The following is a 13,122-nucleotide window of genomic DNA, read 5'->3' as shown; positions in this document are numbered from 1 at the left end:
TTTTTTTTTTTTTTTTTTTTTTTTTTTTTTTTTTGTAGTATCTGGAGGTCATTCCGGATGGAGCTGTTCTGTTTTCAAATGCTGTTTCTTTTGTTAAACTTGTTTGGAACATTATTACAACTTGAAACATGATAATGGGAGAATGTCGTTGATTGTTTTAGGAAAGTAGAAGGCGGGCAGCTTGACTCAATCGATGATGTGCATCGAAGACCGTCTTATGTTATCAATATGAGGATTTTGAGATGGGTTCTTTTCTCAAAAATTATTTATGATAATCTCATTTAATTTAAGATGAGTTAGATCATTTTGCTCTATCTCTAATTTGACCATAGCTTAAGTGTCCATTATCACTCTTTAATGTTAGTTGAATATATTCATTTTGGGTGTGATTTCATTTACTTGAGTTGTGATATTTCATTCTATGTATACTTGTGGGTTTCTGACTTCGTAGGAATGTCGCCTAATTCAGCTACTTAGAAGTGCAAGCGGTTGCAGCTGCTGTCTGCTTATCTGACTTATGGGTATCTATGTACTGTTCTTTGTTCGAAATCCTTTTTATAAAAAATCTTGAGACAAATATTATTTGTTAAGGAACCGTTTTCTATTTTGTATTATGAAATTGAAAATGATTCTTTTACGTCTTAAAATTTGTTCTTTTTTATGCAGACGGGGATTCATTAAAATTTGTTCTTTTTTATGCAGACGGGGATTCATTAAAATTTGTTCTTTTTTATGCAGACGGGGATTCATTATTGACTGATCTGGAAGCTGCCCACTCTAAGGAAGATACGAATTTAAAATGGTACGGGACCTTTATTTATTTACTTACTTTTATATATAAACAACATTCCATTAAAAGAAACGTAAATGAATCTTGAAGAGAAGCATGGCTAAGGAAAGGGGCCGATAATCATGTGTAGTAGTAGATATGTAGGTGGTCAAGTCTAGTTCACATACTTGTTAGTTGTTGATAGAAGAGGAATAGTTTGAAAATAGATGGGAGTTGCCTGATTGAGGACCTTGGCTAGTGGCCTCACCCATCGGGTATTAACAATCTAAATGGTAAGTCTTCTAATGGACGAGGCTCTTGATTCTTGATTGGTTGCTTAGTCTAATGTGGTAGTAGGTTAGAGAACCATTATGTTAGGATAGATTATTTGAATGAGGTGTAGTTTTGCATGTCATAAGGAAAAGGGATTGTCTTGCATGTGTGTGTGAGAGAGAGAAAGAGGTTAGGTTTGCCATATATATGCGATGTGAGAGACAAGTCTTAGCCTTTATGGATGCAAAACTACTTGCCATGTGAGAGAGACAAGAACAAGTCTTAGCCTTGAGGATTCAAAGTACTTTTGAATCATTTTATACCTATTTGATTTTTGAAAAATGCGATAATTTCTTTACTATAGTTATAGTTTTAATTTTGGTTAGAAATCATCTAAATTTTTATTTTATTAGAAATCATTTAAAGCGTAAGAACATATGATGTTTTTTTTTTATTTTAGTTTAGTTTACGTGGGCACTATTTAATGGTTTTTCGAGCTGAATTTTAAATTTTAAATAAGGTAACTTTTAAAAATTTGTTTTTACTTTTTGTAATTTGGTTAAGAATTTAAAGAAAATAGCCATTATTTAGCATATTCTCATTTTGAAATTTCTTTTTTTACAAATAGCATGTTCTCATTTTGTTTGACAATTATGGGATACCCAAATTTGATTTTGTTTATTACGTTTTTCAACTATTACTTTTATTTCTTTTTCAAATAGAGATTTCTACCTCAAACATCATTCATTTTTTTCAACAATCATAAAATTAATAAGGTTATGTTTTGTATTTTTGTTAATTTAACTGAGAATATGTTTACCTAATCCACCAAATCTAAATGGTGTAAAAATTATCTTATTTATAATCAAATAAATTACAAGAAAATAGAAAGAGAAATAAATAGAAAAAACAATATAGAGAAAGACATCTTAGCATATCTAGATATTTGCTTATAATAAAATATCAAATATAATATATATGGTAAAGTATAATTTAGTACTAAATACCCTTAACACTCCTCATAAGTTGAGCGTCGGATTTGAACAAACGTGAAGCTTAAATCTGAAAAATTTAAGAGAGTTCGAGAAACACTTTTCGTGAAGATGTCAACAACCTGGTTTGGAGGAAGGGTAGAGAAACACTTTCTTGTCCATTGAAAACTGCAGAGGGATCGTTGCTCAGCGGCAATACTGCCTTGACTTCGGCGAGAATGTCTAATCCATGAAGAGGGATAGTCGTTTAGCGACGATGTTGCCTTGGCTCTGGTGAGAATATGTCTAACTCAAAAAGTAGAAGGGGAAACCTAGAGCAAGGGACAAAGACAATGTTAAAGCTGGAAGAGTAGCAACAGTGGGCGAAGAAGCCAATTTTGGTGAGAAGGGAGGCGGCGACTTGGTTGGCGAAGAGGCCAGTGCGGCGTCCAGCGACTTGGTTGGCGAAGAGGCCAGTGCGACGTCCAGATTCCAAAGGTAAATCTCTGCAAAAGGTCGATAGGTTTGGGTTAGAGTTTCAGTAAAGGATAAAGGGAAGATGGGGAAGAAAATGAAAGAGATGGTTGATTGATGGAAAATCGATTGTGTTGGAAAATGTGAGGTTGTATGTACATAGTATAGCGAAGGGTGATTTGAAGGTCAAAAGGCTAGAGCCGAAGAGTAATCAATCAGCTTCGCATGTGGCAGTCATGGAGACTGCCCTTGCAGCATCAAAGCCAGCAGAGGTGGTGGAGAAGAAGATGAGTAGGGTATTCGGAAGCCATTGAAAATAAAGGATCAGGATTGCTAAACCGAAAGAATTCTAATACCATGAGAATGTTTCCATAATCCACCATACCTAAATAGTGTGAAAATTATTTTATTTATAATCAAATAAACTACAAGAATATGGAAAGAATATGGAAAGAGTAATAAATAGAAAGAACAATATAAGAAAGACACTTATACTAAGAAGGTAAATATCCCGATATTTACTTATAATAAAATATCAATCATGATGATATACATGATAAACTCTATTGAAATTTAGAACTGTGGAGCCCATTCTTTTTCCTTGTCTATTTTTTAATAAAAGTTTGGAAATTTGATTCACTTGTTTGTTTTTCCTTTTTGTGTTTTAGCCTCTCTTTTTCCAATTTTCCAATGTGTCCTATGTTTCCTTGTTCCTTATAAAATGGATCCATTCTTAGTTCCAAAGTCAAAACTCTTCTTTCTTCTTCATTAACAATTTCAAGTTTCTTCCCATTTGACAACAATGGCGGATGAAGTGAAACTGTTGGATTTCTGGCCGAGCATGTTCGGGATACGAGTTAGAATAGCCCTGGCCGAGAAGGGCATAGCGTATGAATACATGGAACAAGATCTGAGGAACAAGAGCCCTTTGCTGTTGCAGATGAACCCAATTCACAAGAAGATCCCTGTTCTTGTCCATAATGGAACACCCATTTGTGAATCTTCCATTATCCTTCAGTACATCGATGAAGTTTGGAAGGACAAAGCTCCTCTCCTCCCGTCTGATCCTTTATCACAGGGCTCAGGCCAGATTCTGGGTGGATTTCATCGACAAAAAGGTAACTTTATTCGACATTTCGAATTCTATTGACATGGTTCTGATATCATGTCAGGAACTACAACTCTCCACAGATGATAGGATATTGTCCATTTTGAGCATAAGCTTTCGTGACTTTACTTTTAATTTTTCCAAAAAGCCTCACATAAATGAAAAACTTGCAGCTTTGTGATGCGGGGAGGAAGGTATGGGGCGGGAAGGGAGAAGAGGCAGAGGCAGGGATGAAGGAGCTGATTGGAGTTCTGAAGCAGCTGGAAGAGGTTCTAGGGGAGAAGGGTTTCTTCGGAGGGGAGCGTTTGGGGTTTGTAGACATTGCTTTGATTGGATTCTACAGTTGGTTTTATAGCTATGAGGCGTTTGGTAAGTTGAGCATAGAGGCCGAGTGTCCCAAGATAATGGGTTGGGCGAAGAGATGCTTGGAGAAGGAGAGTGTTTCCAAGTCCTTGCCTGACTCCAAGAAGGTCTATGACTGCGCGGTTCAAATGAAGAAAGCACATGGCCTTGAATGAACAAATCTGCTGTTCCTCCTCTCCAATAAAGGGCATGACCCTGCTTTTAGTTCTTGAAATAAAGGCCATGCATGTGTTTTGATTTGTGTTATAAAAGCTATTTCAAAGAGTATTTGTTATATAGAGTTATGAGTGTATATTAGTTCATGCAGGTGCGCTACCATCTCGCCTCTCGGCATGACTATGGGTTTGGGGCCGAGCTGCTTGATGCGCCCCTTCAGTTGGTTGGGCAGGGGAGTCATGGGCCTGCTTTGTCAAAACATAGCTATGGGAGGTACATGTTTAGGTTGGCCCTTCTTCAATAATTGATGGGCGATCTCACAAGATACTCAGTGTATGGTTCTACTTTTTCAAGCATGTGACGTCGTGATCTTGACACGCTCACGACCAGTCTTAAAGAGAATCAATTCCCATATATATTTCTCGTCTCGAATTTGTGGCTTCATTGTACCTTAAGCGAGGTTTGTTTTCGCCAATCGAACATCGCTTGTGCGCAATCCAAGACTGTTCGACCACACGCTGCTTGCATGTGCATGTTCAATCGTCTACTTGCCTCTACACTAGGTCAAGTCATTTACGACTACCATTCCGGATGGTAGGTGCATATATCAACCTCCGGCATGCGGGCTGGGGTGCAATATCGACACACATTTGTGTCGCTAGGTACTATCCATGAAAAATCTATTTCAAAGGAAGTCATTTGGGACACTCGTCTCGACACGCTTGCCCTCACTGTGACACACGCATGTGCCATATGGTATCTCACTTAGGCCATAGGAACCAAGAGTGGTGGAGAGTGGACATCATGTCTCCTTTATAGTACATTTTGAATCGTTTTCAATACTTCACGCATAAACATGATTTTGGCGAATGGTCATACGTTGTCATGAAGTGTTTGTTTGACGTCTGATTGACACCAAATTTGGCGAACGTTCATCTTTCATATGGACGGACTTAGCTCCAGAACCGCATGCTCAAATTCCTTCCAAACCTCGACTTTCGAGATTAAGGCTTGAGACCACACCCGGCCCTTTAACAAGCCTATCTTTGCCACTCTTGTCTATTTGATGTCTCTATTTTGCTTATGCCTCGACTTGTCATCAATGTCCACTATGTGTGGTGTGTTAGATGATGCATCATCCTCCTTGGTCGCATCATGGCACTTGTCTAGATCCTCGCGTGGTTAGATGTGCACCACTTGAGGGTCGCCGTTTCTCTTGTCGCAACATGGAGATCACAAACTACTCTTTTCATAACTAGGTTGTCACACCCAGTGTTCTTGCTGGTTCTCGAACCAATATGGAATCTCACAATTTATCTTTTTGAGAGTTCAACGTCTTCGCTGTCACACTGGTCAGTGTCTGGTCATGATAGCATTTGTAACACCTAAAACTTACCGCTAACAGATATTATCCGCTTTAGCTAGTTATCTATGGTCATCAATTTCACGATTTTAAAATACGTCTACTAAAAAGAGGTTTCCACACCTTCTTATAAGTCATGCTTCGTTCCCCTCTCCAATTCATGTGCGATTTCACAATTTGTAGGATCTCATCTCTCCATTAGTTAAATTGAGCCGAAGACGGAAATTACATTGAAGCATCTAATTTTATTTTAAATATTTGATATCATTTTTAAAATTTAAAAAGATAATAAATAAATAAAAAATGGTCCCTCCTTCACTGCCAAAGGACAACTTTAGGAAGGAAAAGATGTGATGTTAAAAGGAGGTGCCATTAATTAACAATTGTCCTCTAATACGGTGCCGTATCGTCCCTGCCAACTCTCTTCTCCACTTTTTTGTTGGTCCAATAAATTTCACAACTTTTCAAAAAATACATCAAATTCAAATTTTCCTCAAATTATTTATTCAAAATATTGTTAAAAACCCTCGTAATTTAAGTGATTGAAAATTAATTTTAAAATTTCAACCAAAAAAAAAAAACATTAAACTAATTTTTCTTTTTTTTAACACGATGTTTATCCTAATTTAAAATCTTTTGAAACGATGTGAACGCGAAAATACGAAATCGTCAAAATATACTAATAAGATATGAATAGGACATGACATTCGAACGCTTAGCCAAAAAAACTCGTCATTCCCCACACGCCAACTCGTCAATTTAAAGCACATTGTCCTCTTCACTTCACTTGCAACACCACTTGCAACGCTATCAACCAAGACCCTCTACTCTATAAATACCAAATTATTCGTCTATTTTCGTGTCAATCTCCTACCTCTTCTACTCCTCTTTCACCCTTTTTCTGTCCCAAATATTTTTCTCAATGGGCAAAGAAACTAAATTTCGAGCGGCAAGGATGACCATGGAAGTGGTTCCACGCCTCATCCTTGCTATGACCAAACGTCGATCGATATCAGTGCTCGATACCATTTTCGAGAATGAAGTTCACTTAGAAGACGTTAAAGATCAAATCGTTTCATCTCAAATCTGCACCGATTATTATAGTCGAAGAAAATGAAAACGTCAATTTGAATTGCAAAATTGACGAGAGTATTCATCGTCCGAGTTTCGTTTTTGTATTTTTCGAGAAAGAATAAGAAAGATTAGGGAAAAAACACATTGTAGTGTATATGATGAGGTTGTTTCCTTTTGTCTTTTTTTTTTTTTTTTCATTTATTTTGGAGAAAATTGCAGCCAATCATATTTCAGTGTTGGGAGTAATTTTCTGAGATTGTATTTTGATTTATTATTACTTTCTATTTTATTTTACTTTTTAATTCTATATTATTATTTTTTGCCACATTATTAAAAAAACCTAAAATAAATACATAAATAAAAATTATATATATATATATATATATATATATATATTTTTTTTTTTGTATGAATATACAGTGTTACAATAAAATTAAAACGAAATCGTACAAAAATTATTTTTTTTAAAAAAAAAAAAAACTATTTATTTTTCAGTTTTGAATTTAATCCGTCTAATATTTTGAGCTATAACTATAATAATTGTTATTGGTATGAGATTTACTGGCATTTCCATTTTTAAATAAACCATTACTGAGCTTCCTCCAGTTCCACCATGTCCGCCGCCGCATGCGGTGGCTGACTCCAGTCACGTGACTCACGTGGGATCTGGCTTTTCTCATCAGCCCATACACCTCCGGCGCCCGATACGTCCTGATCAACGGCCACTTTATCCCGTCGAAGAACGTATGCCGTTTGATCTCCGTCGCCCCTTTTCCGGAACCCAACCGCCTTGCTGGATCCTTCACCAGCAGCCTCTCTATCAGATCTCTCGCCTCCGCCATCCCCTCTTCCTCCACCGCCGCCCGGAACTTCACCGCCTCCGACGATGCTATGTTCCTTAATGTACCCTCTTTGTTCACTCCCTTAAACGGCGTCGTCCCGTGTAGCAGCTCGTAAACAAACACCCCAAACGCCCACCAGTCAACGCCGTTGCCGTGACCACCGCCGGTCACCAACTCTGGCGCTAAGTACTCATGAGTCCCCACGCATGATTTAGAAAACGCTGTCGTCGGCTCCGCCACAAACTCCCCGACAATCTCCTGCGGTTCGGCTGCCGCCGTCCTCCACCCAAAGCAGCTAGTACTCTGTGGTCCCGGCTGAGTCCACGTATGAAAAGTGGGGACCACTTCGGACTTAAAACACAAGTCGAAATCAGAGAGCATGACGTGGCCATCCTCACGCAAAAGAACGTTCTCAGGCTTGAGATCGCGGTACACGATCCCAAGCGCGTGAAGGTACTCGAGCGCCACCAGAACCTCGGCAGCGAAGAATCTAGCCGCCGCGACGGAGAAGCGATAACTAGGCTGTTTGCGGAGGAGAGAGTGAAGATCGCCGGCGGGGCAGTAGTCAATAAGGAGGCACGTGTAGTGAGAGACATCGAGACGCGCGTAGAGAGTGGGAAGAAAAGGATGATTCAGAGAAGCGAGAATCTCGGATTCCGTTTGGACCTGCAACAGCTTCTTGTTACTGAGTGCGTCCTTATCAACGACCTTGAGGGCGAAACTGGCATGATCGTTGTCTCTCAAATGGCAGAGGAAGACGCGGCCGAGGTTGCCGGTGCCGAGGTGGCGGACGAGTTTCAGGTTGCGGAGATGGAGACGGCCGTCGGATGAGAGTGCAGTGGCGGCTTTGATAGCGGACCAGTGAGGGTCAGAGTGGTGGTGGGGACGGTGGTTAACAGCGGCAGCGGCGGCGGCAGCGGCGGCGAGGCGAGATTCATTAAAGCTGAGAGTTAGGCTGCTCCTGGCAAGGCTGGTGCGGGCGCTGGAGGAGGCGAAGGTGCGGTCGGTGGTGGTGGAAGTGAAGCTAAAATCGAGATCTGAATCGGGAGGGAAGAAGGAGTAATCGTCCTCCATTGATGATGGTAAATGAAATTGAGTAGTTTTGAACGTAATGGCTTAGTGATGAAGGCCTATATATATATATAATATATGTATATGTATATATATAGGGAGGGGACAGAGGAAGACGAAAAGGAGTGGAAGGAGTGGGGCCTGTGACGCCATTAAAGAACCTGTTTCTGTTTGGTTGACCTAATTGTAAACTGAGAGGGAAAGAAGAGAAGGGGTTATTTTCTATTGTTTGGTTGACTTCTACTGCCATACACCTTTCTTGCCTCATTTAAATATTAAATTATAAGTCTTTCATGTTACTAATAGTCTTTTATAAAGCAACATCAAACGGGGACAGGGACAGAGAATACAATCTTCCTTTCCGTCTCAGTTTATCTAAATATGAATTGTAACCGCCTGAGTCATGGCCAGTAGATGTTGTCATTTTTTAGCTTTCGCTTTTAAGCTTCTCCTCAAGGTTTTTAGGTTTCCAAACTCATTGTTTTCGTTCTACTCTCCAATTAATGTGGGATCTCACATCCACTCCCCTTCAGAACCCAGTGTGCTCGCTAACACTCATTCCCTTCTCCAATTGATGTGGGACCCTCAATCTATCTCCCTTTCGAGCCTAGCATCCTTGTTGGCACACCACCTCGTGTCTACCCCTTTCAAGGCTCAACCCACTCATTGACACATTGCTTCGTGTTGAACTCTGATACCATTTGTAACAGCCTAAACTACCTTCCACTTTTCTCTTGAGATTTTGAAAATGGGTCCATTACAGAGAGATTTTCATACTCTTATAAATAATGTTTCATTCGCATTCTTACATTAAAAAAAATATTAATTAATTTTTTAATTTTTTTTTAATTTTTTGAAAAAAAGAAACTACGAAGAATGGGTGAGGGGGTCGGGAAGAATTGAAGGAACCTGACAATGGCTTTTAATGACAATAAGCTGCGTATTGGAGTGTGTGATATTTAATTAAATATTAACTTAATTATTATTATTTTTTATTATTTTGGGATAATTTCTACGAGTCGGCCGGTCCGCCCGCCGCCCGGCCCTTTTCAATTCGGATTATATGAATTTTAATTAATATCATTAATTTTATTTTAAGAATTCAAAATATTTTTATTATTAATACCCTCTCTTCAAATATTAACTTTAAAAAATAATATAAAATAATATTAATACTGGTGTTATTAATATTCTTAAAAATTTAAGGGTAGCCTTCCAATTTGGCTCCAAAATAGAATAATTAAAAAACTTAAAACAAAAACAAAATAAAATAATAAAAATTAAAAATATAAATCTAATGTCTGTATCTTACTTGGAGATTAAAATAAAGTATTAATTAAAATAATAAAATAATGGGATGAAAAATGGAAAACAAGTAATGGGGCCATGTGATGGGCCAACACGGCCCATTGATAAGGGCCCACGTGGAAATGAACAGAACGCTGTCTGCCACGTGGTCAACACCGGCCCTACATTGCCGCCTACCTCCACTTCCATAATTCAATTAGTTGGCCTCACGATTCTATTTATTTTAATTAATTTTATATTATTTTTCCTCAAACCCGGTTATGTATGTTGCAACACTAATATATTTCTCAATTTTATTTATTTAAATCCAATTCAATAAAAATAAGATCTAAATTTAAATTTATAAATTATTAATTTCAAATTTCATTAATATATTTCTAATTTTACCTTAAAAAAAAATTCGTATAAATCAAAATGTTTTCTTTTCTTAATCGTGGTTGTAGACCCGTAGAGATCCACCTCGATTAGGGTGAGAAATACTAGTTTAAATGGAGAATAGGGGAGAGCGTGAAATTTTTTTTTTCCGTTAATTAAACGGAATCGAGACGAAGTTTATATTCCCTATCTGCCCTCCAACCCCGCCTATATATATATATATATATATAAATTGTGAGTTATAATGATATAGGTGGAGCGTGTTATAATTCAAAAATAGATAATAAAATTAATTAAGGAAATAATTTATCAATCATTTATTCAACCTGCTTTTAATTATTAATTGAAGCTATTAATATGGAAATAATTAAAATAAAATATTTGTCTCTATTAAGCTCATGGAACCTTTTTTATTTATAGTTAAGACTTTAATTATGAATTAATTTCAAGTTGTTATTAGAAATAAATAAATAAATAAATAAGTCACATGGCAAGGTCACGTGCCACCAGGCTGGGTGTGATAAATACGTATTTTATTATTATTTTTCGGTAAATCTAAAACATTAGAGGTTTGACACGTGTTTTGTTCGTGGCCCTGACTCCCACCAAATTAGCAGCTCCATCTAATAAGTCAAGTTAATTAATTAATTAATTAAATAAATAAATTATGTATAATATCAAATTGATTTTTAAATTTCAATATTTATTTGTATCATTATGCTCTTTAATTGCCTCTTCTAAGCTTAAATTCAATTAAATTTATTTTTTATAATTTAGTATGTAACCGCTTAAGCTAACCAACCGGTAACAGATGTTGTCCACTTTGGTCTGTTACCTATTTTCGTCAGTCCCCTTAAATGTTTCGTTCCCCTCTCCAACTAACATGAGATCTCACAATCCACTTTCCTTAGGGGCCAACGTTTTCACTGACACACTGGTTAGTGTTTGTGTAAGAGTCCAAGCCTACCGCTAGTAGATATTGTCCGCTTTATCCCGTTACGTACATCATCAACCTCACGATTTTAAAACATATTATTAGGGAGAGGTTTCTGTACCTTTATTAGAAATGTTTCGTTCTATTCTTCAATCGATGTGGGATCTCACAATCCACCCCCTTAGGATCCAGAGTCATCGCTAGCAGTGGACTTGGGTTGCTACAAATGATACCAGAGTTCGACAGGGTGGTGTGTCAGCGATGACGCCAAGTCCTCAAGGGGGTGAAGTGTGAGATCTCGCATCGGTTGGAGAGAAGAACGAAGGATTCCTTATAAGTGTGTAGAAATCTCTCCCGAACAGACGTGTTTTAAAAATCATGAAATTGACAGCTATACGTAACGGGCTAAAGCAGACAACATCTACTCGCGATAGGTTTGGACTGTTACAAAATAATTCTTTTGATTTCCATTAATATAAAGAGAAAAAAAAAAAAAGTAAATTGAAAAATAAATAAAAATATTAAAAAAATGACCAATAAAGACAAGAAAATATGGCTTTTATTACCAAAGTATTTGATTAAAATAAAATTGAAGGAATAATATGATGAAAAAATTCCTTTTATTTTTTTAACTTAATTTCTTAATATAATTTAAGCATAAGAATAAGAATAATTATTTTATTAATTGATTTAAGAGTTGAGTGAGAATACAAAATTTTGATTGGAGCATGAATTTTATTTAAATAATTATTCAATATATATTTGATAATATATTATAAAGCATAAAATTAAATTATTTTAATATAAAATCTTATTAATCAATAGGTTAAATATGAGGTGAATATTTTTTTAAAAAAAAATTGATTAAAAAACCTTAATAAATATTTTTTTAAAAAATAAATAATGCACATTTTTTTAAATTAAAAAAAAAAAGAATAATTAGGTGCGTGCATAAAAACCAAATATCAATCAATGTTTTTAACATTTTTTGCTGATGCAATGTATTCTCATCCATCAACAATTTATGGTTATAACTGACTAATGATTGGATCATAGGTTAATAATACATTTAAATCAAACTATATATTATATTCTTTAAACTTATATTAAATGTGTTAATATAAATAAGCATAATGTTTATAAGGTAACGTTGTCACTTAGCTATTTGACATGAGTTAGGTATGGCTGCCGTTGAAAGATGTTGGAATAATTTGACAATTTGAAAGATTCAACCAAACTCATTTTAATATTTTAGTTAAAATAAGTCATGGAATGTGAGCGTTTAGAATCTCAGACTGATAACGAAACTTGAAACAGTGTAACGGTGACCTAAAACGTGTGGTGATCCAAATTTTTTGTTGTAAGTCATTGCTACGGTGAGATCTCACATTGGTTGGAGAGGGAAATGAATTCTTACAAGAGTGTAGAAACTTCTCTCAAGTGGATGCGTTTTAAAATTATGAGAATGACAGCGATACGTAACGGACCAAAATGGATGATATCTGCTAGCGGTGGGCTTGTGCTGTTACAAATGGTATCAAAGCCCAATACCAGACGTTGTGCCATGAGGACGCTGAGCCCCCAAAGGGGGTGGATGGTGAGATCTCTCTCCCTAGTGGATGCGTTTTAAACTATGAGCATGATTGCGGTACGTAATGGGCCAAAATAGACGATATCTACTAGCGGGGGGCTTGTACTGTTACAAATGGTATCAAAGCCCAATACCAGACGTTGTGCCATGAGGACGCTGAGTGTCACGGTCCTATATCTTTGACCGTGCGGCGTCGTGATCTATACACGCTCACGACCAGCCTTAAGGGGAATTAAGCCCCATTATATTTTTCGCCCCGGCTTTGTGGCTTCGTCGGACCTTAGGCGAGGTTTGTCTTCGCCAATCGAACATCGCTTGTGCGGAATCCAAGCTTGTTCAACCACACACGCCGCCTGTGCGTGTATGTTCAATCATCTGCGACACATCCGACTTGCCTCTACGCTAGGCCAACTCATTCGGCTCGACCTTGCCTCTGCTCGGGCCAAGGTC

At 37.2% G+C, this 13,122-nt stretch overlaps 1 protein-coding gene, 1 long non-coding RNA gene and 1 pseudogene across 2 annotated transcripts in view; 1 reads left to right on the top strand and 2 right to left on the bottom strand.

The window, feature by feature from the left end:
• The window catches only part of LOC111437557, a 5,710-nt gene extending 4,766 nt beyond the window's left edge, over positions 1-944 (bottom strand). Inside the window, exon 1 of the long non-coding RNA XR_002709453.1 lies at positions 741-944. This is a non-coding gene — a long non-coding RNA (uncharacterized LOC111437557). The remainder of the gene's footprint in view (positions 1-740) is intronic.
• A 2,232-nt stretch (positions 945-3,176) lies between these two features.
• On the top strand, positions 3,177-4,234 carry LOC111437554 (annotated as a pseudogene).
• Positions 4,235-7,050: 2,816 nt separating this feature from the next.
• Positions 7,051-8,739, bottom strand: LOC111437682 (serine/threonine-protein kinase WAG1-like). Its single transcript, XM_023075763.1, has one exon. It carries the CDS (start codon positions 8,465-8,467, stop codon positions 7,064-7,066), a length of 1,404 nt encoding a protein of 467 aa, XP_022931531.1. The 5' UTR covers positions 8,468-8,739; the 3' UTR covers positions 7,051-7,063.
• Positions 8,740-13,122: the final 4,383 nt, after the last annotated feature.

This window comes from Cucurbita moschata, unplaced genomic scaffold (assembly GCF_002738365.1).
Source record: "Cucurbita moschata cultivar Rifu unplaced genomic scaffold, Cmos_1.0 Cmo_Scf00064, whole genome shotgun sequence".
NCBI classification, from domain to species: Eukaryota; Viridiplantae; Streptophyta; class Magnoliopsida; order Cucurbitales; family Cucurbitaceae; genus Cucurbita; species Cucurbita moschata.
This window is presented reverse-complemented; position numbering and strand designations above follow the sequence as displayed.